The following is a 27,858-nucleotide window of genomic DNA, read 5'->3' on the forward strand; positions in this document are numbered from 1 at the left end:
AAGGAGCATGTAAAGTACTCCTATTCTTGTAAAGGTGTACTGAAGATGTTACAGATAACTCAGCAGAAATTTTCACACACTGCAATTATAAAAAAAAAAAAAAATTAATCTTAACATAAATAAGCAATGTAATAGCAGAGAAGACATCAATTTGTAAATGCTGACAGGAATAAGAATTGCCCTGATTTGCAACATTGTGATCTCTAAAAGATGGTTTCGTGTTAATGGGTGCTCAGAAAAGAATGAGACTGCTACTCAACACAGTGGGAAAAATGAGACTGAAAAGCCTATGATTTTTGATTGTGGAATGGAGATGAACAAAAACCAGTAAGTGATACAGAAAGTGTTAGAAGGATAGAAGATTATCTAAATCTATTTAGAAAGTAGAATATCTGGTCTCCGAAATAGCTACCCAAGATATATGGGAGACCAGGAATTTCTATTCCTAAATTTTGTCATTAAACCAAAGGAAAATTTGTTCAGAAGTGAGAGATTTAGAAGCTATACAAAAAAATGACTTCTTATAAAATTTTAACGTATTTTTGAATTCTGTCACCATTTTTGAGAGCAAAGGTTTAGGAAAATTAGGAAGAGGGACTGCTTGCAGCTAACAATAACCAATAGGTAATATAACACAGGAGTAATGTGACACATTTCAGGGCTTAAGATGACTTCATAGAAGTCATCTGCAATTCTTTTACTTTCCTCAGAGTTGTCTTCTGCTGTTAGCTGTCAGAGAAGTTACTGGACAAGCTTTTAACTTGCCGGGGTTTTTAAAATATTTTTTTATAACCCATGTTATTGTTCCACTTTGCTTTTTAATTGAAATGATTTCAAAATATTCTCTATATCAATATTCTGATGAATAAAAAGTCTTAAGAATATGATACAGAAGATTTTGTTGATAAACTAGTATCTTCATAGCTCCTTTTAGTCTTTAAATTTGGGCTTAACTCATTAGTTAGATACACAACTAGATTTGTCACCTGTTAGTTCTAAACTAGATGTCCCCAGGCTGTGGTCCCTAGCACTTATCACTTTAAGGCTAAGTTTGGAGTTGGCTATGCTTCCTTAGTCAAGGAAGCTGGAAGCTGCCTGAATGTGCTAGGAGTGTAAAGTTTGTCTCTGTATTTCATAAATCTATATGCAGTGTAGTTCTTAAGCATCTTCCAGGCTTAGTCCTTCCTGCTTGGTGGATGAATCCTTTTCATGTGTAAATGCTGATTGAAATATAGACTATATAATCAAGGTGGGAAAAGATTTTAAGAAAAGGGCCACCCTTTTTCTGTAACATTGGGTTTTGATGAAACTGTTTGTTTTATTATTTCCTTCAAAAAATTGATCATGTGTAGCTTCAGTTTTTCCTGCTATCCTTTGATGACAGTCTAACACAGTTATCAAACATTGATGCAGGTGGTTGGGATGGGTTGTGAAGATGGAAGTGAAAGAAACAGGGCTGTTCAGAAAGTGGATCTTTGAAGGTGAATCTATGTAGCTCAGATGGGGAAACAGGGGAAACTGAATTGAAGTAGAGGTGCATGAAAGTTGTGATGGTCTTGATAAATCAAGAACCTGGCTATGATGTGGGGTAGGTCATTGTTTATGAAGCTCACTGCTTTGGCAGGATTCTCACTAGGGAGATAAGGAGAATTAGGATGAGTGGTGGTAGTGCTAAATAGATTATACAGGATGAGCATAAGATACCTTCTCTAACATAGATGTACGATGTCCTTTTGTTTTCCACTTATCTTTGGTAGTTCATAAAGTGGCATTCTTTTTGTGGGAATTGGCAGAGAGCCAAGAGCTGCTATCGTTGCTGCTAGAAATACTAAGTAAATTAAATTTGGGAACTAACGCTTTAGATGTTTATTGTGGTGCTTTACTGTCGTTTTGAGAGAGAAGTAATGAATGATGCAAAACATGGGAGCAAAAAACGCCTGCTTCTATTCAGGTCAGTAATTGACACAGTTTTCACATTATCACAGAGATAATTAAACCCTAAGTTAGCAAACAAGTTAGTGGAAAAGGACAAAGTTGAATAGACTGAACTGAAAGCAGCACTGTTTGATCTCATATCATGTTGGAGTCAGTAAGTCAGGGGTCTCTCTGAATCCTTCAGAGAGAGATCAGAGTGCAGGGGTTGAATTAAAGCCTTTGGAAGGAATGAGTAAGTGAGTAGATGGAATGAGTGAGTGAGTAGATGGAGTAAGTAAGTAAATGGAATAAGTTTTAAGTGCTTTTAGTGAGTAAAATGTCTTAGATGCCTGAGAGGTAGTACATGTTCTAGTGAAGGTTGAAAAACATACTAGAGTTTCCTTCGAGGCTCCAAGAACCTAGCTTCAGACATAATAGAGGTATAGTTAAGAATATTGCTTACATTTTTCAGTTAGAACAAGACAGACCATGTACATAGTCTGTACGTAGCCTGGCGTGCTAAGAAACCAGAATTCTAATAGGTTAAGAAGTAGTGGTCCGAGTTTGTGTCTTAGCTAGCTGGGAAGTTTCTATAAAAGAACATGCATTAGGAAGAGCTGGTACTCTGTGCCATGGCTTTATGCCACGTGCGTTTTGCCATTTTGCTTTATGCCATTGCTTTTGCCACTTGCTTTTATGCCATGTGCTCTTTGCACATGTGTCGTTGCTTTGCTTTGTTTTTGCCTTTGAGACTGATGTGCTTCTGCAATAAATAACTTTATAATAACTATTAACTTGCTTGGCTTTTTGAAGAAAATAACCTGACAATGTGGGTGCCTAAGAGCACCCAGAGGTTTGCAAAACCTCACCATATCAGGCCTACTCATGTTAACAGTTCCTGGTGTGGTTGAAACGGATAGCTTGCTTTGCTGCCCTCAGTGTTCAGCTTAAAACACTTCTGTTTTTAAACACTTCTGTGCTTAGAATTCTTATGTGTCCTGTGTTCCTACCAACTTGTATTGCTGAAAGAGCTGCCTCATTTGAAACATCCATACTATGTAAATAATTTATGTAAGAACTATGCAATGACTACTCTTTTGTAGATTTTGATCAAGAAGTGCTGCAGCAGTATTATTTCGGATCCATATAGAAATTTTTACAAAAACACCATAAGGTGCTTTATGAATTTTCAAGGAGGGGAAAAAAAGGGAAAAAAATGCTGTTAATGAAGATGGAGGGCTTCAGTCACCTTTAGTATTGTGTGTAGAACCCCTAAGGGCTCTGACAGACACGCAATGATGGATTAAAATTGATCAGCTAAAGATTACAGTGCAGCAAGTCATCTCTCAGAAGGGCTGACTGTGTATTATTGCCATCTGAATAGTCCTTGGTTTCAGTTTGCTGGAGTAGGCAAGGTCAAAACCAGTGATAGCAGTGAGGGAAGCAAGTCTTTCCTAGAAGATGTCTGCCTGGTAATGCTTCGGTCATTCAGTTTTATTCTGCTGCAGCGTGTCTGTCAGAGCCATGACACTGCACAGGAACATTTGGTATATGAACAAATACAGGAAGGGGAGAGGCAACCTGCTGGGGACAATAATGAGAAGTATTTCGGTAGAGAGGCGGAAATCAAGTCTGAGGCAAGCAGACAAATACATACCAATTAGTCTCCCACAATTAACAAAAGAGGAACAGTGAAGGTCTAAGAATTAAATTACCTATATGTCACCAAGTACGGAAAAGGAAGATGCTCATTAGCTTTTAGAGACAATCAACTTTTCAAGTTGGCACCTTCTTCCTTTTCCCATAGTAACCAATGGAATTTTAGTCATGGGCTTGCAGTTAGCTGAGTTCAGTAGGATTAGGATCTAATAGATTACTTGAATTATGTTATCTAATTTAATCTGTTCAGACTGGACAATTTGGAGGGCCAGCTGATTGACGTTTAAAAACATCCTGCAGCACATTTTTGGGCACTTCCCATTATGGTCTGATCCAAAGCAGAATCTGCAGAGAAGGCAGTTTAGTCATCAGGATCAGATTTGGGCTTGGTTCTGTGACCGTGGATTAACATAACATTTAGGTAACTACTTTACACAAATATAGATGGCATAGACTTTGGAAACATTGCAGCATTGCTTGACTTTTCTTACAAACGTTTCATTCTGTTTTTTTAAAGATGTTACCTTTCTCTATTCCTCAGAAAAGTAAAATCCTGTTCATCTGTTCCACTATTCCAATTGAATAGGTGGATTATGCTCCCTGTTTCAAAACAGCTGATTTCTTTGCTAGTCTGTAGTTCCTCATCATAAACACTATTAATGTGAGTTGCTTCTTTCATTAGTGTGTTTATTGGTAGGTCTATTATTGTATTCAGCTAAATAAAGTTCTAATGGGATAGTCAAAATACCATCCTGTAAACACATTCAATTTGCAAGATGTATATAATCCTGTTATTAATCAAAAAAATGCATTCTACTTCAGTCTCTTTGTAGTTGGGGCATGTTTCTTAATAACTTGACTTTTACCTAACTAGTAATTAATTTTTATCTATCATACACTGAAACTTAGGTTTTAACTGTCAGTCTCCTTGTGGTCATTTGCTTGCACTCAAAAAATGTTAAAAAGGTATTTGAGACAGTGTAGCTAATTGATGACTGTTTTTCCTGGGAAAAAAATATTATGAAAAACCCTATTGAAAAGCTGGTGCTTCAACTGCCTTTTGCAGGGACCACATGCAATGGTCACAGGAAGAAGAGGAGAATGCCAAGAAAAAAGCAACAGAGAACTCTCTTGTGAAAGTTCAGTCGGAAGACCAAGGTAACAAATTTCAAACTGTATAAAAATTCTTATTTTAATGCTCTTTATTAAAACATTTGGAGTTGCTGTAGAATTCAGGAACATTCTTTTTATTTCTACATTCTTTTGTCTAAATTTTTTATTTGTTTTTGTGCTTTTTTTTCCCTTTGTTGCCTCAAAAGATCTCACAGTGTGTTTTTCTGACAACACAGTTACTTATTTGAACAATTTTACAATTAGAGTGGCAATAGACTCCGTGTAAAACAAGTGCATCAGTATGGTGCAGTTGTTCTGACCTCTTTTGCAGTCCTCCAGAATACAACTTCTACTACACAAGGCTTTTACAGAATCAAAGGGAATGAATTTGCATTCAGCTAGGGTGCTGGGGATAAAGATTCCCATGTACAATATTCAAATGCTTTTTAGTGCTTTGTGAACTATTTAGAGAGCTTGTGTTTGTACATTGCACTGTATTTCACTTAAATGCCATGAAAGTTGCAGTGGTCCTGGCTGGTCCCAGTTTGCTGCCTTTGCCAGGCTGAGCTAGGAGTGCTTCAGGAATCAGTGTGTTCACTTGGTGTGGAAGGTATTCCAATCCATCCTGTACAGTCTGCTCTGCAAGGGATTAAGGAGTTTTGTGCCTGTCTTCAGAAGGGAAATTTAATGTATTCTTGGTTTCTGAAGGGTGATATCTCTAGGTTCAAACTGGCAAACTAAACCATAGACTAAACTCTAGGGTAGTTATGAATGCTAAAGCTGGAATATATACTTGATAGTAGCATAGAAGACTGGATTCTTAATTTGTTGTTTTGTTAGAAAGATATTCTGAAAGTGGTTACTTGGATATCCTGTGCCTCAGTTTACTTAGCATGTCCTGAATCTGTCAGATAATGTCATTATGATCCTGTGCCTTGGTGTAACTAAGGCAAATGTTGCAGTTTACTTGAATTACCTGAGAATGTGCCTTGCATTGTGTGCCCTTCATTACCTTGAATATTCTGGGATTTTCAACCTGCCTTTCTATGTTACCTCTCATATTGTTTATCTACATACAGGAGTACAATGTTTGTTTTTCAAAAATTGCATCTAATATCTTCATTTGATTTGTATAAAAAGCTGGAAAAGAGCTCATAATTGAAAAGTAATCTGTGTGACTGGTGGCTTATGGATCCTTTCATTCTTCATCTACAATCAATTAGAAGTTAGTTTGTGCTGGTGAGAAATGGATAATCAGTCTTTTGTCTATTGCTATGAAACACAAGAATCCAAGGACATTTCTTATGAATGCCTCTCTGTTTAGAACTCCAATAGGTGAGCATTGCTGATAGTGTTTCTTCAGAAAGCTTCAGCTTCCTTCTGCAAGTGGAAGTACATTTTGGCCTATTTGTGTAAACAATGAACTAGACCAAGGCTAATGAGCAGGTTATTTTGGGGCCTTGAAAGCTACAGTAAGGGGAAAAAGACAGATTTCAGCAATACTATTGTATTACTAAAGTAGAAGTGCTCTGGTGAGCCTTTTTAAAGCAAGAGAAGTTGAACTGAATGAACTCATGATATTAGCTTTAAGAATTTGGTTTACTTACTAGCATGTGAAGTTTCTTCTCAGGTGTGCTTGCTAGCAGTGGAAGATCCTGTTGTGGAGAAAAATCGATTGACAAAGTAAAGGGGGGTTTGGTTTTGGTGGGTTTTTTTTTTGGTTGGTACTGGTTGGTGGGTGAGGTTTTTCTGTTGTTTGGTTTGGTTTGGTTTTGTTTGTTTTGTTTGGTTTAGGTTTTTGTTTGGTTAAGAGTAGTTTGTTTATTTTTTTGTTTTCTTGGAAGTTTGTATATTTTTTTAGTTATGTAATTTTTACATGCTTTGGAAAATTTCGGAGGTAGGCTAATTAAATACACAAAATGAAATAAAAGTTTGATAATACTGCATGCATATTATTACACAGAGCTGCAGAAATGACCAGTGCAACAATGCAAAGTAAAGAGTTCCTTCACTTGAACCCATGTCATTCCATACTAATACAGTTTGAAAGGCTGACTTTAGCTATTGCTTTTCTTCGGTTCTGGAATCTGGAAAACTTGATGTGAATTTAAGTACGAGGGTTCTGAGCAGACTTGTAGGAAAATGGTGACTGTAGAAAGGGGTGAAAATAATTAAAGAACCTTTTGACTAGAAGGGTTGTTGGTTTTTATACTGAAGCTGAGCAATCTATAAATGTACAAGTTAAACTATTGAAATCTTATATATATATATATATATGACCTCAATCAGCTCTGAACTTTTAATATAAAACAGGCCTGTACAATTACAATTACATGGCTGGGTCTTGCCCTTTAATAATACAATTGGATGTATTAAATGTTAATTTTAAAACATTATGCAGATTTCTAGGACAAGGCATTCTGCCACCTCCTTACCACTTCCCACTGCCTGTCTGTGCCTCTAATGATAATTCTCAGCCTTGTTTATCTCTGAAAAGCTGTAGCAATTTAGGAAATATTATGTTAAGATTTAAAGAGAGTAGTAGGAGAAGCGCACTGTGCATTTATATTAAAAGAATTAATGTGTTGGTGTGAGTGACAACAAAATAAGAAAGGCAACACATTATATGAGGTACACTTTTGCAGCAAGAGATGTCAGGGGTAGCAAGACAGTTCTGCAAATGCTTTGGAAATAAGGGGAAAAAACCCAAGGAAAAAGTTTTGATTTGGAACTTAGGAGGGATAAGGAAGGAAAAGTATCAACAAAAGAGAGATTGAAAAGCTGTAATTCTGATCTTTTTATCAGCCTTCCTTTGAAAGGGTTAGCTAGCTCCAGTCCAGTGGCTAGCACAATTAGTGCTAGTGAGAAAGAGGAAAGATTTTGTTCTTGAACTGAGAAAGAACAGGTTACAAAGTACATCCATAGAGTACATGGATGAGTGGAAAAGCAGAAAAGAGAATATTTGCTTTTTTAAAAAGGAGGTGGGAAAAAAAGAAGAGTCAGATAATTAGTTTCAGTTCCTGGAAAAATACTGGAAGAGTACATCCAGAGCTTGCAGACATTGGGTTCAGAAGAACAAAGGAGATGAATACTGGCCAACAAATATTTTTTCAAGAATAAATCATGTAAAATCAAGCTAATTTCCTTGTTGGAGAAGGTTACAGGCCCTGGGGATAAGGGAAAAACAGCAGACATCCTGAAGTTCATCCTTAGTCAGGCTTCTGACTTGCTTTACTTGACATTTTCATAAGCAAGTTAGGCAAGTGAGAGTTAATGAAGCTGCTTTTGGGTGAGTGGATGCCTAGAGAGATCCTTTCAGAATAGAAGTGCTGGGCAGAGGAGAGTTTTATTCTGTGTCCAGTTCTGCTTGGTATTTTCATTAGTGACCTTGGGAAATTAGAGACTTGAAGATGATGTTAAATGAAGAGATGTTTCAGGGTGCAGGACAGGATTCAGATTCAGAAAGATCTGGACAAGCAATGGAAAAATAATCTGAAATATATAAATTTGCTAAAAATGAGTGCAGATTGCTTTGCTTCAGAATAATTCCTTAAGGAAAAAAAGCCCTAGGTTTTAGAACAATTGACTTGGTAGTCATTTTGCAGAAGATCTGAGAGTTGTGGTGAATCACTAGCTGAATCAGCAGTGTCACGCTGTTGCAAAATGGCAAGCTGGGAGTTATAAACAGGATTACAACCTGTAAGCCTCATAAAATACTCCTTTTGCTCTGCAATAATAATGCATTTACCAGCATACAGCACCCAAAAATAGTAAATCAATTGGAGAGAATATAGAGAAGAAAAATTGAAATTATCAGAAGTCTAAAAATCAAAAAGAAGAGAGGTTTAGATGATCTAGAAAAGAGATTGTTTATGGAGGCATAGTAGAATATTTCAAATATGTAAGTAGGTGTTGCAAAGACAAAAGAGAGTAATCTTTGCTTTGTCTGCTTGATCCCTAGCTGGGACAAGAATTGCTCGACCTAATTGCGAGTTAGAAGTTTTTAGTTAGGTAATGGAAAAGATTTCTAACTGTGTAGAAAAATAAGGACTGTACTATATTACTGAAGAAAGTTGTATGTGAAAGGTGGTATTTTAAGAATAAGTTGGGCAGATTTCTGTAGAGGAGTATGAATTCCCTGACTCTGTGAAATCCCTTCCAGTCCTACTCTTTGACATTCTAAGACTCAGTCAGAATGTTTTGTGAATTAAAAGTGAACACATAGGTCTGTTGTAAGACTCTGAAGTATTTTGAAAATAAGGAAGCAAGAATGTTCCTTCTGTAGTGTTGAATGGTTAAGCGTGAATTACTGGCTATTTGCTATGCAGTAGCATTTATCAGTCCAGTTCACACAACTGGATTTTTTTTTAGGAGGTGATGAGATATCAATAAATTTGCAATTGATTACAGAATTTCATAAAGCATGAAAGAACTTCAATTTACTGTTTCTTAAATGATTGAAAAGATGCCTTTTTTTTGTATCATTTGAGACATGAAAGCTTGTCTAAGAATCTTCAGATTGCGTATTTTGGTGGTAGTACTCTGTCACTACTTCTTTTTAAAAAATGACGCAAGCCTGTCTACGCCTTCCTAAGTGACATCAAATCTAATTAAACCTTTATAGGAGTTATTTTGAGCACAAGTTAAGGTGAGACACAAAATCCATACGTTTTAATTTAAATGTACAATGTGTGGAACTATGGATTTCTAAACTGTATATTTGAAGTCCAAATTGTATGTTGCTTTAGAGTATTTTCTGTCTAAGCTCATATTCACCAAGGTTTTATTCTGTTTTAACTGCAGATAAATATGAGAGAGAAGCCAGTAAATATTGGAATGAATTTTACAAGACACATAAAAATAACTTCTTCAAGGATCGCAATTGGCTGTTTCTGGAGTTTCCAGAAATTCTTCCAGAAGAGAGGAGACAAGAGTTCAAAAGAGAAAAAATATATTCAGAACAGACAAAAATAAATAATGACAACAGTTTTTCACTCAAGAATAGAATGTTTGGAGAAGGAGAAAAATACTGGAAGAAAAATTATGGAGGTGGTTCTACTGTGCAAGGATATGTATATAATGAAAATGAAGCAAAAGCTCTTACTGGCAATCTTCAAGGTAAAAACTGTGGAGAAGAACTTGGCAAGGTAGAATCCTTCCCTGGTTGTGATGCCACTTACCGAATATTAGAGGTAATGCACTGCAAATGTTTTGCCCATCATATAGAGCTCCCCTTAATTACTTAAAAATCTGATAATCTTACTAAGTATCAAGAAAGTAAGCCTTTGGAATTTTACATACTACATTAATTTATGCTAAAAACTTTCAGAGGAACCTAAATCTGGACTTGTTTTTCCCTTTAAAGTTTTTCCCAAATCAGAATAAGGCTAGATTTTCAGATTCCATTTTCCCTGAAGGTCAGGTTTCTTATTTCCTAAGGAAAGGTGTGAGTTTAAGTTCTTTGTCTACATGTGCAAGCACTTGCCTCATTCTTGTCAGATGGTGAAATTGGACAAGAATATTGCAATTTCTTATGCAGTTTGAGAGATGAATTCTCTCTTAACTTTAGAAAGACATTGTGTAGAAATGTAAATGATTTGAGAGTTGTGGTATGAGCTGATTATACCTCTTCTGTCCAACATACCTTCAAGTCTAATGGGTCCTAGTGACAAATTATTTAAGACAAATATAACAAAGGTTTTACTTGCTCACTTATTTTAATTTTATCTTTCTTTTTTGATTTTAGGTTGGTTGTGGAGCTGGAAACAGTGTCTTTCCTATTCTGAAAGTTCTACGGTACATAGTGTTGAATTTCCAAATATGAGTGTTGTATTCACATCTTTATTTTCACTAAATGTTGGTGCTGCATCAGTGCTGCAGGAAGTGTTAAGTGAACCATTTTGCAGCCCTAAGATTCTTAGTGTGTCAGACCACAAATAATACTGATAGCATCAGTATCACATAGTCCTCATATTGTTCCACCCTGGTCTTGGGGGATCATATTTGCTGACAGAGTTTGTCTTTGGGTGCATTCAGGCTGATTTCTTGTAGTTAATCTCAAGCAGGTGAAATACTCTCTTGTCTTATAGATCACTGTAAAGCTACCAGGTCTCTCTTCAAAAGGCCAGGATTATAGAGACCATAGATAATGGCATGTGATCTACTGGGAAGAAGTTCTATTTTTTCTGAATTGGCTGATGTATTTGTCTCATTACTTGTGGTTTTAGTGTCAAGGCACAAGTCCTGTATCACATTACTTAATTAATTGAAATATCTTAATCCACTTAGCTTCCAGTTTTAGAAAAATCTGTTATGACAGCTTGTCCTCCCATCCATGTAGGCAGGAAGGTTTTATTGGAAAGGCTATGTATGTTTCAAGGGTTGAAATAGATTTCTCATTATTCATGTCTTTAAGAGCTTGAGAACAACATAATTCATTATTCTATCAATGAATTCTGATTGCTAGTATCACCATTATACAAAAATACTCCATTTTGCAGATATGGAAACACAGCAGGAAGGATTGAGTGATGCACCAGGGTCATGCATGAAACCTCGAAGTGTTAGCAATGCATCTTCATCCCACAGCAAATGCTTTGCTTTAGACAGCATGTAGTGAAAGGAGAGTCTGGTTTCATATGAAGACTTTGAAAGGAACCCTATATAGGAAAAGATATCATGTAGCTGTATTGAAAAAGATGAGACAAATTTTTGTGTTTTCCTCACAGGCAGCATTAGTCATAGATTGGCATTTCTGATAATTAAGAGTCTACTCATTAGGTATTTTTCCTGGAGGACTCGATTCATATGTAAATCCTTCAGTCAATCACGTTGGTTCATACATTGAACAACTTGCTTGTTTGTCTTGTATATGACCTAATGGAAAGATCTCTTATCTCTAAGTAGGCTTGGCATTATAGAATACTTGATTTTACTCAGAATTTAATAATATGAAATTGCCATTCCGGCAATTATATGCATATAAAATAATATATCTATATGTATATAATTATATGTATATTAAAACAAGCTAGTGTCAAGCAACTGTACCCTGGCTACAAAAAAAATTCACTAAGGTTAGTAATGTAACTCTTAAACCTCTTCCCCTTGCCTCCCCTAAAATTTAAGTTAGTGCTTTTTAATACAGTGTGTCATGAAAACTCCATCCAGATCAAGCCATGTATTTGTCTTAAGTGGACTTCCTACATAGTTCCTATTCTGCTCTAAAAAAAAAAATCTTTAAAACCCCAACATTTTAACAAGTCTATTTGGTAATCAGCTTAACTTTCCCAGTGAACTGACAGGATCCAGAGCCTGGCTGCTTGTTTTCATTCATAATAAATATGTAAATTCATCAATTCTCATGGTGGTTACAGAGCTGATAAAGGTTTTGTTCAGCAACCAGAATGGAGTATATTTTGTTCCAGAAGCATTCTCCTGTTGAGCCTTCAGAAGTCTCTAGTTTAGCTGTGTATACTGCGAGATCTTACAGGCACTGGCAGAGTTTATTGATTCCCTTCTAAAGAAGCCATCTATGCAAAGCGTTAAATATTTTTAAAATAAATTAAAGTGATCATCGAGTTGATAATGAGGTCATGTTTCAGTGGGTTTTGAGTAGCTTTCTCAGTTTATCTTGCAGAGGTGAAAAAAACTTCTCCCTAGAATTACTTGTACCTGATGAATGGTACAAGGAAATTTGCAGCTGGCTGAGTCTTGGATGGGAAGAGAAGGGAAAACAGTGCTACAGGAAATTCTTTTTCATCCTAGCTGGAAAAAAAGGAGATAATGGAGTACAATAGCCAATAATGCTTAATCAAATCAAAAGAATAGCAAGGTGGTACATGGAAACCCAAACTTCTACAGAACTGGATGACTTTTGCAACTATCCATCCCTGTCCAAATCATATTGTTAATTAAACTGCATGCATGGGCTAATAATGCAGTGTTCCTGAAAGAAAATGTGACCTATTAATGTGCATTTATGCATTACAGCACCAGGACACTGTCATCAGTTCTGACAGCCCTCTATGACCTTTTTTCTTTTCCTTTTTGCTTCCTCCCTGACAAGGCTATAATTCTTTTGGAATAACTGTCTGTTGGTATTCTTATGAATTTGTCTGCCCTATTGGTTCATTACAACCTATGTGGCTTTCCATGTGCTAGACATCAATAAAGCATGCTTGATCAAGCCTGTGGAGCGCCCCAGAGGACCCTCTGAAGTTTCATGAACACTGACGTTGACTTTCATCTTATACATTAATAATTTTTAACTGATGTTGGTTTTGTTTTCCTAGCAATACACCTGGAACCTTTCTATACTGTTGTGATTTTGCTTCAGGAGCAGTGGAGCTGGTAAAGGTAATTCATGCACTTGCTTTAGAGTACCTTACAAGCCTGTAATTCAGGAGGCTGCCAGGAAGCCATCTTCATGAAAAAGAATGTGATGGCTTTGACAACTTTTAACTGAAGTTTTCAATATTCCAAAGAACAAAGTCATACTGTATGCAGAGAGGAATGAATACCATCAGTGAGCTTGCTTCTCAGCTTGAGTAAGGTACCAGACAGAATAGGCTTTTATATGAGATGTTTTACATTGCAGAATAATTGAAGAAAAAATGTTTCTTGAGTCACAGTAAACGTATTAACTACTACTGTTCTCTCTGTGCCTCTTTTTATCTTTTTCCTGACAGTCACATTCGTCCTACAATTCAGCCTGGTGTTCTGCCTTTGTTCATGATGTGTGTGATGATGCTTTACCCTATCCTTTTCCAGATGAGATCCTGGATGTCATTCTCCTTGTCTTTGTGCTCTCTACTATTCATCCTGACAGGTAAATGAAGACTAAAGGGCAAAGCAAATGGGTTAAATCTCTTTTTTAACTGGAGGTTTTCAATAACAGCAAAAGAAGATGATGAATCTTTGTTATTTAATAAGCTACAGCATATATAAGGTATTTTAAATTCTGTTTGCCATTTTCAGACTTCAAAAGAAAAGGCTAATTATAATTAGTGAGTCTCCGGTATCCATCAAAATACATGGGATATATTGTAACTAAGTACATCTCTATTAGAAGTGACAGATTCAAAAAGATGGCAAATTAAAAAAACCAGACTGACAGTCTTCTAGAAGGTAGTTATTTTTAGTGATCAAAACCAAATATTCATGATTTAACACCTTACAATATGTTGATATAGGCTTAGGCTGCTGATCTAGCCACATTCAAATGCTTACATACAGTCCTTTTAAACTAAAATGCATCAATAATTTTTAACTCATTTGGATTAAGAACATTTTATCTAATTTTCATGTATGGTGTTGAGTTAGCCTTTGCTAATGCCTCTCAATGTCTAATGAACCAAATTTTATGACTGTTAAGGTTGGCTGATTGTGAAAACACCTTTTTTTAATAAAAAAATGTAAAAGAGGTCATGGAAGTTAAACTTCTTGACTCTAACTAGGTTATATGAAGGGAAATACATGCTGTTTGTGTGATAATACATTTATTACTTCAAGAATGTCATTAAAATGGGCTTGGCCTACAGAACAGTATTTGCCTAAGTCTGAGAACTGTTTCCCTGCTACTAGTGAAATCTTTATACAGAAAACCCTTCCCTGTATAGGATATTTCTCCTTTCTGTTTATTCAAAGATGAGCACAAAGCCAGAGTCCAGATTTCAAAAACAATTCAATCAGGAGACTTCACATCTCTGTAACTCCAGTGAGTTTCTCCAGAATGAATGAATCACTGTTGTCCAATTTCTGTCACTGTGCATGTAGAAGCAGTAATCAGAATTCTTCTGTTGTGTCAGAATTTCTGTGGATCTTTTCCTATTAGTCTTTTAAGAATACACTTGAGGTTTTTGAAGTTTATTTTCTGGTTTGTTTGTGTACTTTTTATTGTTTGTTTGTTTCAGGGTTGTCATTGTTGGTTTTGGTTTTTTGGTTTGAGTTGGGTTTTCTTATTCAGGGCTGACATAGATGCTTTTGTGTGCATGTGTGTGTATACACACAAAGATTTTCATGTAACTATCTTTATTGTGAGACCCACTTTCCAAAGATGTGTTTAGTCATTACTGCCATCTCATAGAATTAAAATGACTGCATAAAGAAAAATGTGATGGAAATTTATCTTGCTCAGTATACATTTTTTCTGGAAACTTTGAAAACGGGAAATGAAAAAGAAAACCAAGGGAATCATGATGCAGAACTTACGTACTTTGAAAAGATGGAAAATACGTGTGAGAGGGACACATTTATATTCAGCAAATTCTTACTTAGCAATTTTTCTCTAGTCTGTTTTGTTTAGTTTTTGATAATTGCTACTCTTGTAGTCAATTTTTAACATGCTTCATTTCTACTAGAAGGCAGAATTGGAAGTATTAAACCTCTAAAATTTGGTTTCAGAATTGGAAGTATTAAACTTTCTTTAAGCTGTATAATTAATGTCTTCTAGTTCTGCTGGATAAAATTTCTCAAAGCACTTTCACTTGTTGTGCACATACACTCCTTTCTGTGTGTGCAAAACTTCTTTATATAGGGAAGGCTGTAATTCTGTGCACAGCCACTGTCCTGAACAGTCTCTTATTCTTAGGTGGTGCTGCCTTTTTGGTCTGTGGCAGCAAACTCGGTTGCTTATGTTTGCAAACTTCACCAGCATCTCATCTATTCTCTAAGGATGCAAGGGGTTGTAAATAGGTTGGCTAAGCTACTGAAACCTGGAGGAATGTTGTTATTTCGAGACTACGGAAGATACGATACAGCTCAACTTCGTTTTAAAAAAGGTAATTCCTGAATGGTTTTGTAGTTCACTGTTGGTTTTAGCTCTTTCTGGAAAAAAAAAAGTGACGTGTCCTTTTTCATTACTGCTCTAATTTCTTAGGTCATTGCTTGTCAGAAAATTTTTATGTAAGAGGAGATGGAACCAGAGTATATTTCTTTACCAAAGGTATGGAATTTTATAGTTTCATAGAAAGGGTTGAGTGTTTCTCAAGATGATTTGGATTATAAATGTTAAAGTATAAATTTAAAGAAGGTTTTATTGGCTTTTTAAAAAATTCTCTGCTTTTAAAAAGCCCAAAGCTAACTGTTGTAAGAAAATAATTTCCTTTGTGTGCACACTTGTTGCATTTAGGGTCCTGTAAGGCTGTTTACAGATATCACTGGAAATTTCTCTTTAAGTATCCTGTATGTAATTGTATGCTCAAATTTTATTATTTAAACATGCACATGATTTCTCTGTTAAAATTGAGTTAAACATGCTTGGAAGGAGAGTCTGTAGCTTTATATGGTATAAAAGTCTGGATTGTCATTTGTCAGGGGAAATAGCTTTATCTCAATAATACATTAACAGTGACCAAATGGCATGCATTTGTTTACTCAACTATGGTATCTTGAACCATGTGAAGAAAGGGTATCTGTGGATGCTGTGAGTAATAACTAATGTGGTTTGGGCCTCAGCATAACAGTTTTTCCTGCAATATAAATCAAGAGGTGTGAAAATGAATTTTTAACAAAAGCCTTATTATGGGCAGTGCCCTTTAGCTTTCAAATTGCAAACCAGATTCACTTTCATCTTTGGTTGAACTACAGGTTGGTAATTACTACATTCTACAAATGACTTTTTTTTCTAATCACAATAATTCTTCATATGAAAAAATAGATGAGGTATGGAACATGTTCAACTTGGCTGGATTAACTGAAGTACAGAATTTAGTTGATCGGCGATTACAAGTAAACAGAAAGAAAAAAGTGAAAATGCAGCGAGTTTGGATACAAAGCAAGTTCCAGAAGCCGTTGCTATCTCTGCATAATCCTGAAGAAACCACCAAAAGTCACCCTTGTAAATAATTGTACTCCAGAAATGTAGTACAGAATTGAACTTCAGAAACTGAAGCAAATTGAAGTATGTATATTTCCAGTAAATGTTGTGTTAGCCAGTGAAAAGTATAAAAAAGTTCAATAAATGTATTGAACTGAAAACCTTTCTTTGACTTTCTTTTCTTTGTGTATATATATATATATATATATATATGTGTGAGAAAAATCTGGGGGGAAAAAAGGCCATTTCAGACTTCTGCTTTATATGCAATAATTTTTCATAACTGTGACCAGGCATAATTTTACTCCCTTGAATATGAATAGACAGTAAGTATAAGTATGTATCTCATTCCTGTTAAAATTCACAGTATGTAAAAAGCTTTAGTCTGAAGCATAATTGTTGCAGAGATTTAGAGAAATAGAATATCTGTTCTCAATATAACTACAGGCTGCACTGTGTTAATTTCTGAGTCACATCCTTTCCAACCACTGTGTCTTACAACTGTATTTCCTCTTTGGAGGGAAATTTCTTGGTGCATAATAATGAAGACAAAAATCTTTTGGTGATTTGCATGTAGCCATCATTTCACACTAACTGCATGTGATATGTATACATATCAGATTACTCAGTGATTTTTGTCCTCGACTGTGACTGATTTATTATGCTGAAGTCTCCACTTTTCATCTACATGCTCATAAGGAACATGCCAAATTCAATTACAATGCATTATATTTAAAGTGCTTTAGGTTGTAAACTGAACATGTTTCATGTAGAAAGTTACCAAAATGCCAAAACAGTTCTGAAACAAAATAGTTAATATTGGATTGTTGTCTGGAGAAATACAATTATTTTTTTTACGATATGTTAGATTTGCTAGAGTGAGGAGCAAAAACAGTAGGCATGAGTGCATTTTATTAATATTGTTATGGGGTAATATAATCACACTAGAATGGTATCTGCCTGGCAGCTGAGATATTTTTGTTGTTCACAAAAATAAGTTGCTTTCTTAGGGATTGTTTATTAGAAAGAAAAAATATTATTGACCAGGCAGGGATACAATAAAGGACAGGACTACCTTAGTACTTTAGAGTCTTCTAAGAAGAAAACTGAACTGCAGGCAATGTTTTCAAGTGTAGAACATGATCCTGAGGCTGTTGAGCTCGTATTTAAAGATACCACTATGCCACTCTGCTGTTTAAATGTAATTTTGAATCAGTTTGCCATATGGAGGAGTGAACAAGAAACAGGTGAATGAATAAAATAAATCTCTTATTTAAACAAGGGTATGGGATGCATGTAATCTATAACATGTACTTTTGAGTGCCATTAATACTGTGATACTCAAAATCTCTTCTGTTGCCTTTTTAGTCTGAAGGGTAAACATGTCACAGCTGACGGCCCAACCTGTTCTTTTTGCAAGTTGGTAGTTGCTAAGCTAAGGAGGACTGATGATCTTCTAGGAAGAAAACCCTGAGTTTTCTAAATGGGGATGCCAAGCAGCTTCATCCCCTTTAACCCAGATGTGTTTCAAGCATGAGGTGCAGTAAGGGGTCGGATCCTGGATTTTTGCTGTATTTGAAACTCCCATTAGAGGAAGGCACTGTTTTATGAAGTAAGAGGCTTAGGAAGCTTTGATTAGCAATGGCATTATTGTAACCTGCAGTAAAACTCTTGTGGTATAAACCAAAGGTTAAAACATAGCTGCGTTTCTTAAAACCCTAAGAGCTTGTAGCACCCTCAAGTAAAATATAAATAAATGTCTTATATTTTGAAAATGTTGCTACTCTGTTTTATTAATTGTGACTTCTGAATATACATAGCTCTTAGCTAGCACAAATAATTTTCAGTTGTAGAATTTTCCAGGGGAGTGATGATGATATGTTCTTGAGTATCATGCAGTCTTACTCATGTGTGTGACATAAATTTTCCATTTGTAGAGGTTAATGTAATGTTTGGTTTGGTACTCGTGAGGATATATTGATTCTGGCAAGATTTTAATATGCTGTATTGTTAGTTAAACAAAAGTGTGACATCAGAAAAAAACAAACCCTGAATTTTGAATGGCCTTAAGCAAAATTAGCTGTTTCTCTTCCACAATTTGCAGTGTAAGTATTGGCTGCCTCTTTTAGAATAATGGTGGCTGATTTTGAAGTAATAAGATCAGCTACTATTTGAAGTGTAAAATATCCACTTTCTGAACAGTTTTAAGATTCACAGAAGGGGATATGGAAAAAGGCATTATTCCCAGTAAGAACTTTTGATTCTGAGTAGCACTTTTTGTATTTTGGCTCTATAATATTTCAGTTTTCAAAAGGGTTAATCAAAAACATTTTTAAAACTTTTCCAAATTATCTGGTTTCATTGGCTTTGGCTTGCTTTAAGAATACCATGTATTTTTTGCCCAGATGTACATGGTACTTACTAGTTAGACCTTGCTTAGTTTTTAAGCAAGTGTGAGGAAGTTAAAGAGTAAAGAAAGTGACTCTACTTCTTTTTCCTACGCTAATTTTTAAGTATCTAGTCAATAACAATTGGCTTATATAGAAACAATACTGCTTTTTTCCTGTCAAAACCGAGGCAGGTGCTTGTGCCATATTCACAAATCCACCAAGTCTGAAAAGGACAGCCAAATGCAGGCATGATGAGGAGACTCATCATGCTGAGTAGAACTCTAGGAACACTAGGGAATAGTTTATTGTCTTGGAAACTGCACAGGTCATCTCCTGATTCTGCTAGTTAATAATGACTAAAAATTTATAGCAAACAACCCCAGAATTTGTATTAACCAACAGTGGAAATCACTTAACATAAATTTTGCTACTTCATCTTCATTTGTGGTGTGAACTTTACTGACTGCTCCAGTGTGCTCTTTGATCTGTTGACACATGCTTTGCTTCCTCTTTTTCCTGTGCATAGTGGACAACTAAGCAGTTTCTTCAGGAGCTGTATACACAAGCATTTGCAGTAAAGTTGGCGGGGTGAGTTATTGTTAGAATTGAAAAAAGGGAGTTTTATTTCTTTCTGTACAGATTGCTTTTTGTGTGAATGCAATGAATTGTATAGATGCTGAATTATATATAGTGGATATATGGTGGTGGTGGCTCTGTTTTTTAATCATTTTAAGTTAAGTGTCAGAGAATCACAGAATGGTTTGAGTTGGAAGGAACCTCAAGATGATCTAGTTCCAACAACTCTGCTGCAGGCAAGGACACCTTCCACTAGACCAGGTTGCTCAAAATCCCATCCAACCTGTCCTTGAATATGGGTATGATGTCTATTTAAATAGTTCATGTATAAACCATTTCTTCTCCATAGAGCCTCTTCATAATGGGTGGTTGAACAACCTTGGAAATAAAACATGAATACATGTTGCAAAAAAATTAAACACTGCTATTGTTAATAATACAGTTCACTTTGCCTTTCAGTATATGTAAACTTCTCTCCATGTTTGGAACAAGGATTGGACATGAAGGGGTTTTTACATCACTTATGTGCCAGTTCCCTTTAAGAATCATCCAGAATTTGGACAAGTGTAAGTTTCCTACATGCAGTTGCACTTTGTTTGTAAGAACTGCTTGGGTTGCTATGGACATCTTAGCAGGTTCTTCATTTTGTCTCTGCTTCCTGGCATAGAGGTCATGCCTGGACTGGGCTTTGAGCTGAGAAGAAAACTTCTCTGTTGAGAGACCATCCTTCACCTTTTGCTAGTACCAAGCAACTAAAAGGAGAATTTGCCTAATTTGAAAGCAATACCATACATACAAGAGGGGAGAAAGATGAAGATGCAGAAAGGCAGGCAAGAAAGTCTTTCCTCTGGGAACTAGGATGAGAAGGAATCTTGGATAGACTGACCAAAAAAAAAATGAGATGCAGAATAGGGAACTAAGGAACAGGACACTGTGGGCACAGTTTTTGGAGAAGATTTGTAACAGGATGCAGTGTGGCAGAGTGAGGATCTTGGGCATAGAATTGAATGAAATTAAATAGTGGAGGCGAGAAGAGAAAGGGGACTATTCGCCACAAAATTAGGGTGAAATCTGGGTAAGCGAAGCAGTCAGTATAAGGACTGGAGGTAGAAAGACCTATCTTCAAAGTTTTTACTCTCCCAAGTGGTAATGTATTTTCACAGAATATTTTCTGCAGAATATTACAGGTGCTCTCTTCCATCCATATGTGCACAACGCATTTCAATATATTAAAAAGATGGAATGCTTCATTTGTTGTCGTTTGCCTGTGCTGTGCACATGTTTTCAACAGTGCAGGCATGTGTGTGATACACCTGCTTTTGCTTTCTCCTTAGGGAACAATGTTTTTCCCTTCTTTCAAGTAGAACCCTATAGTGACAGAAGCTACATTCCTAACCCCCTGGGAAGCAAACACCAGAGAATAACAGAAGTGTGTATCCTGATTGTGTGCAATCAAGGTAGAACAATTAAATTTACTCTATGTGTTCTGATGATGTCCCATTTAAATCAAGACAATATCTGCAGATGATCACCGAGAGATAACAGCCTCCCAATATCAGTTTCTGTTATATTTGCATCTGTTCAACAGAACTTAAAAAGAATTTGTATAAACTAGAAATAAAACTTAAAGAAAAATTGCAGAATAGGCTTCATCTGGGAGCACAGCAATTTAGAGATGGAATATGTTTTGTTATTTTAAAACACTTATGGTTGCAGAGGAGCACTTATCCAAGAGGCTGAAAATTTCACTTATTTGAGGTATAATGTATGTCAAGAATATTAAAGCTAATATCCGTGTTTTGAAGCTTTGTATACTTAATGTTAGCTAAAGATATCTTGTCAATTGTTGCTGTGAAAAAGGAGTTAGTAACAAGATAGTCTCATTCTCAGAGGATATTTTATTGATCCAGTTGCTACAACTTTGAAGGGAACTCAAAAGATTAAGAAAGCAAGTGAAATAGCTTAATAAGGCTAAAACCCACAGATGACATATACAATTTGATAAATAACTAAATTAAGAATAATCTAGGCATTCATGTGTTTTGATACTAAATGAAATTTTAAGTTCATTAAAAAACCAGACTTGGTGTATACTGCTAGTTATAAAAACAACCAAAATACTAGATTTTTTAAGTATGATGTAAAAATAGAATACTCTGTAGCTACTGCATAAATCCAATGCATAGTCTTCTCTGTAGTGTGTCCTGTTCAGTGAGAAGAAAAAGATGCAGTAAAAAAAGATAGTGAAGTTTTCTCATGTCTCTAGGAATTTTCATATGAAGACAGTTTTGGGAATTGAATGATAGCCAATGTGAGAATGGCATATAATGTTATGTTTTAGTATTGAGGTCTAATTTGTACCTTTACATGATACAACAAGCAAAATAAATTAGTCAAGTTGGCAGGCAACAAACCTTCATTGTATGTGTTTATCACCATGCCCTGTAAAAACAAGGAATCACAATGTTCACAAGGCTAAAGATTGGTGAATTACCAAAAACTGGTTGTATTAGATTTTCCATTTTCATTTTCATATGTATGAATGGGAAATTTTGCATATTTACTGTTCAAGATTTTTAAATACTTTCAATTAAAAAACCAAAGAAACAAGGAAATAACAATTCTAAAACCTTTTTCATTACCTTTTGTGAGATCCTAATATTGCTCAACAGTAGAGCTGAAGAATATGCCTGAATGCAGAATGGGCCTAGTAGACCCAGTTACCAAATTAAGAAAAGATAGAGGGGGACAAGGTAGAAAAATAGAGAACATACTAATTGGCATGACAACATGTAACCCTGTAGTAATCATACAGCACTTAGTATTTTATATGAAATGATAAATTCAGTATAATTCCTGAGAGAGCAGGAGAGAGACAACAGTCTTGCCACACTTTCGTGTCACTCCCAACTGTAAACTGCCACGTGGACAGGCCAAAAGCCAAAGAATGAAAGTAATTGGGTTGCTGTAAGAGTTACAATTGATTAATTGTGCTTGGTTGAGACTGGCTGTTTTGGAAGGTTTCTTTGACAAGCCAGCACTAATTTTTTCTTTCTTTAGTGTCAGGCACACTCTAGCCTCCATTTCCTTCTGATATAACAAGTGTTCTTTAAATGGAGGAGTGCTTCTTTGAACTTGAAGAAAAGGGTTGTTGTGCAGTGTAGGATTTAGCAGATGGGCTTAGAGAATCCAAACCTACCACTAGTCTTTTATTTTGCACTAGGAAAGGCTTTGCCATTTTAAATGGCTCTGTTTGCTACATTCCCTACTAAAGCACAGTAGTCAGATGTTCTGAGGAATCGGGCAGCTTCGCTTCCGATGACATTGATTACACTCAACAGTGAGAGCATGAGAAAGAGCAGTGGGTGGAGAAGTGAAAAGGCAGTGTGAGGCATTTCAAGAAGGAGATTTGCACTCTAGCACTTGCATGTGGGTGACAATCCCTCAGAGAAACAATTTTTACTCTGAAGTGGAACAGAGTTGAATCTTCTGTGCTCACTTCAGGCTTAATCTCCATCCCTGCAAACTACCACTGCAGCCTGTAGGTAAACGTGCATTTACTTAAAATGAAAAGAAAATAACAGCAGTGAGCAGCTGCATCTTTAGCATGGAACTGTGATTTCACAGAGAGAGACGCTGGCATGTTAATCCCTGGCATAAATGGGTGCAATTCTCAATGACAATGCTAAGCCTGTTTACACATGGGCTGAGCTGAACCCAGAGATGACACACAATGCTGTTCAAAATAACTCATTTAATCCCTTTTGAATTTTTGCGATCTAACAGCCAGAGATGTTTGTGTTAAGAAAAGATGATATGAAAAAACTGTCATTGTCACTGACCATGACTTTCTCTGACATACAAATTATGACAAACAGTCATTATCCTATTTTAGATTAAAATGTCATATTTTTGTTCAAGAGTGAATATTAGTGAATTTAATAAATTCTCAGTGATAGTTACCAGACTGAAATAAGATCTGCTTTTTAAATCAGAAACAGTCTGAGCTAGCTTATACAAAGAAAGAAAAACAAAATCATCCTGGCAGTAAGTCTACATTTTATTTTACTAAAGTTTATGAGGTATCAATATAATCAACAAGAACCTTGGGTTTAGTTTCTTTTTCTTTTACATGTGCTTATTTTAATAGCAAAAGAAAGCAGATGGAAAAGGAAGCTGCATGGCACACAGTCTACAAAATATGCAAGTATTGTTATATCACTTAAGATATTTAACAAGCTACTAAATCACACTCTTCTTCTTGCATCAATTGCCTGGAGGCAGAGTATCAGAAACAGTAAATATTTATTTTACTTAGAAACTATGTTAGTAAAAGGCCTCAGGGTTTAATCTGAAAGAAAAAAATATCTTGGAATCTTTGACCCAAATTTCCAATATCATTTATGTCAGTTAAAGTCCAGAAGACTCCTAAAGTTTATAGAGCTTCCTTAAGATACTGACTAGTTGCTCACAATTGGAATCCATATTAGTGGTGCCTGCTTTGGTTTTGGTTGGAGTAGAGTTAATTTTCTTCACAGTGGCTGGTATGGTGCTATGTTTTAGATTTGTGCTAAAAACAGTTTGGTTATATAGAGATGTTTTTGCTATTGCTAAGCTGCACTTGCACAGTATCAAGGTCTTTTCTGCTTCTTGTACTGCTTCACCAGCGACAAGGCTGGGGCTGGGGTTGCACAAGGATATGGGAGAGGACACAGCACAGCTGGCACCAACTGACCAAAGGGATGTTACAAACTATGCAGTGTCATGCCCAGCATATAAATCTGGGGAAAACAGGAGGGTGGAGGGGACATTTGGAGTCACAGTGTTTGTCTTCCCAAGTCACCATTGTGTGTGGTGGAGCCCTGGCTGTCCTGGAGATGGCTGAGCACCTGCTGGCCCGTGGGAGGTGGGGAATGAATTCATTCTTTAGCTTGGCTTGCATGCACAGCTTTTGCTTTACCTACTGAACTGTCCTTATTTCAACCCATGACTTCTTTTGCTTTTACCCTCATGACTCTCCCCCACTCCACCAGTGAAGTGAGCAAAAGGCTTGGTGATGCTTAGTTGCTGTCTGGGGTTAATCCATGACAGGGCTTAATACTACCTGTAAGGATAAAATTGCAAACATTGAGGTACAAAAATACTTTGTTTGCTACTCTTACATTGTTTAAGGGCTGAAATTTGGTTTGCTTACATATGTGTTTGTATTTTTGTGTAGGATATTCAGAATTTTTTGTCCTACAAAATTCTGTAGTGGGTAATAAGTTTTATGAAACTTAATAACCAACCAGATAAGCTTGATTGACTAAGATAAGTGATTTGTAATAAAATCCTTAAGACATGTTTGTATTTATTGTTTTTCTCTCAATTACTTGAGAAAGTTCCTGTGAGAAAGTATGTCTACTCTTAAACTTAAAAGACCTTTGAAGTCCAAAATAACAAAGTTTGTGAAGATAGAAAAAAAAAAAAGGGGGGAGGGAAATGGCTTTTTTAAATGCATTTTCAGAAAGTGAAAATGCATATTTCTGTTTTCCCATGTTTTTACATTTCACAGACATTGTGTTATTTCATTATCAAAGGACTATGCACAATGGTATGTGATTCTAAGGAAATACCAGTAAAGCAATATAATCTAAACTTATATTATGCTTTGGGCTTCCATTTTTTTCCAATTGTTCATTCTCCTTTTTCTAAATAGTCAATCAGATTGAAAAAAAAAGCAAACATGACCCTCTTTGGAAGTCACAGATAGCTGAAGGTAATGCAGGCAAATATTAGCTAAGTGTTTTTTCTGGTGGACTTTCCTTTCCTGTATGAGATCAAGAATACAGCAGTCTTATCTGGTGTGTTACCAGCAATTTTTTTTTTAGTAGAGGTATATTATATGTGCACTTGTGATACTTTATAAAATTTTTATATTCTTGTTTCCAGCTACACTACCTTCTGATTTATCTTAAAGCTTTTGGAGACTCTCAAGTGGTGTGTAGGTAAGTATTTCTTAGATATTTTAAGCATATATTACGTAAGTGTATATATATATATATATATATACACACATATATATATATACGTAAGTATACATAAAGTGAAAAAATAAAAAGTTTAACATAAGCATGCATGTGTATCCATGTGTAACTACATGAACAATGACAATTTCAGGCCTCTTGGTTTTCATGCCCAGTTTGTTTGGTGAGATCAGCAATGAACATGCAAACTTTCCCCAGGGTAGCCTAGAGCAACCTTTTCTATCTCTCTGAGAGTTTCAGTACTCCCTCTTTTAAAAACAAAACAAAGTAAAACCACAACAAAACAATTATTGCCAAAGATAAGCCTAACAGGCTTAGATTATATATATATATACATACATGTACATATGTATAAAAATAAAATGAGAACATAGAGAACATCAGCAGGCTGAGAGGCAGAGAAATGAAAATTGGCTGGCATCCAAGAATGATCCAGGCATGAGAAAAAAGAAATTCTTTAAATAGGCATTTAGCACAAGGTAAGAGAGTAAGGTTGTTTGCTTAGAAATTTTTCCTTTAACAAATGGTTGTACGGAATGAGTAGTACAAGAAAAGTTAATAAAGATCTTTCTATTCTTAATCTGGAAAAGTATACAAGCCATAACTTTCACGTTTGGACTTTTTAAGCACTTTTATACAAGGGGCCTGCTGGGGATCCACATTCTTCTGCAGTCATTATGGATGCTGAGTCATCAGGAAAGCTGGCCATTTGGTTTTTGGTTTCTAAATATAGAGGTGAACATTTAAAGCCCTAATCTGCTAACAATGGATACTCGTGTGCAGCATTGGTGACATGAATGATTTCAGTCTTAATAGGCTTGTATCAAAACCAATGCTGTGCTTGTATGACACATACTCCTAAAGAACTACGGTTTCTATGACAAGAAAAAATAATTAAAAGTTTAAAATTATTAAAAGAAATATAGAAGAGCAAAAAGTTTCAGTCTTTGATAGTCATCAGAACCCTCTCATGGTAGCTTGTGTATCTTTGCTACATGCAGAAGAGGTGGAACAAGTAGACTTCAGGGGAGGGAACATAAGAGCATCCTAAATTAAGGAAGGAAGCTTATATTAAACAGTAGAAGAGGTGAATTTTGACTCTTCAGTTGGATTTTAGGTATTGTATTCAGGGAATAAGGAGTTTGTGGGAATCTGCTTGGAAATTGTCAGTTTGATAATAATATTATTGAATAATATTATCAGAGATTTATCCTAACATCACCTTTGCAGCTGGTGTACTATACTAACATTCAGTAGATAGATTGCTGTGGGGTTTTATTATTTCTGATGAAGTTCTGCACACTTGATTTATTTGGAAACTGCTAAAGCAGGACCTTTGACATTCAAAATGCAATGACAGAATGAGAATTAAAACAGGCATTTTCACTTTCACTTTAGATAAATTTTTATAATTCAGTATTATGCAGCAGGAGCTCATTCTTAATAAAGCAAGGTTTTACATTGGTGGTACAGTGTTTTATTTTGACAGCATTCTCTGCCTTCTGCATAGAGCCTAGCTGAAGAGATGCTTGCTGAGGGCTCTGCCACCTGAAAATGTGGGGAGGGAGAAATCCTGCCTGGTCAGCAATAATGTCAGTTTGGCTGAGCACATACATTGCAGCAGCAGCATCACACCTCTGGCAGGGCAGACCTCAGCCAGTGACTCACCCCTGGCTCTCTCTGCTCAAATCTGCTGCTGTAGAGCATGTGCAGCACAGGTGCCATCTCCCCATCCAGCTACCAAGGTCTTCCAGGAAAGTGAGTCCTCAAACAAGCTGTGAGGTCCCATGGGTATTGTTCTGGCAAGCTAGGTATGGCCCGGGGGCACTCCAGTGCCTGGCTCTGCTTTGAGTGGAGCACATACTTCATTATTTAGATTGCTTACAGTCCAAGCAGGCAAAATTCCTTGTAACTCTGAATTAAGGAAAGACTGTCTAGTAAGTGGATGGCAGCAGAGGGAAGGCTGTTTTGGGGAAAAATAGTTTTTTAATTTAAACTTTGTGTCAAATCTTCATCCTGAGTATACACAGTATGTTTCAAGAGCTATTTTTTTGTAGGTGAAATAGGGAACGGAACTCTTTAACAGGATGTAAGAAACCTGTAGCTGTGTTAAGTGACAAAGCTCTGGCCATTGCATCCAACATGCAGTGCTTTTGTACAATGGCAGTTCCTGTGCAGCTGATTCATCAGTTAAAAAAACAGCCGTTACCTTACTGTAAGATGTGAGCTTCAAAATGAGGCTGTGCCCTCATTTTCATTTTCTGTGACAACTTAAAACAGGCAAAGTTTGAGGTTTTAAAAGACAATCGGCCAAGCGTGACTTATAAAGCCACAACAAATTAGGAACTCATTAAATCTTGAA

At 36.0% G+C, this 27,858-nt stretch overlaps 1 protein-coding gene across 13 annotated transcripts in view; it reads left to right on the plus strand.

Moving 5' to 3' along the window:
* The window catches only part of METTL8 (methyltransferase 8, tRNA N3-cytidine), a 49,014-nt gene that overhangs the window by 6,047 nt on the left and 15,109 nt on the right, over positions 1–27,858 (plus strand). For 5 of the 13 annotated variants that reach the window (XR_015804854.1, XR_015804853.1, XR_015804855.1 and 2 more), the window contains 8 exons: positions 4,640–4,731; positions 9,490–9,878; positions 10,433–10,482; positions 12,981–13,044; positions 13,377–13,516; positions 19,930–20,036; positions 20,805–20,927; positions 23,621–25,457. Coding sequence is in view for 2 of the 13 variants with exons in the window: in XM_014880233.2 (XP_014735719.1) it covers positions 4,640–4,731; positions 9,490–9,878; positions 10,433–10,482; positions 12,981–13,044; positions 13,377–13,516; positions 15,361–15,467; positions 15,566–15,631; positions 16,346–16,533 (1,096 nt within the window). In the remaining 11 variants the exon portion in view is untranslated. Of the gene's footprint in view, positions 1–4,639; positions 4,732–9,489; positions 9,879–10,432; positions 10,483–12,980; positions 13,045–13,376; positions 13,517–14,306; positions 14,405–15,277; positions 15,468–15,565; positions 15,632–16,275; positions 16,666–19,929; positions 20,037–20,804; positions 20,928–23,620; positions 25,458–27,858 lie in introns of those variants that run through there. The other 8 variants (XR_015804859.1, XR_015804858.1, XR_015804862.1 and 5 more) reach the window with 6 other exon arrangements.

The sequence above is a fragment of the Sturnus vulgaris genome, chromosome 7 (genome assembly GCF_052056855.1).
Source record: "Sturnus vulgaris isolate bStuVul1 chromosome 7, bStuVul1.hap1, whole genome shotgun sequence".
Taxonomy (NCBI): Eukaryota; Metazoa; Chordata; class Aves; order Passeriformes; family Sturnidae; genus Sturnus; species Sturnus vulgaris.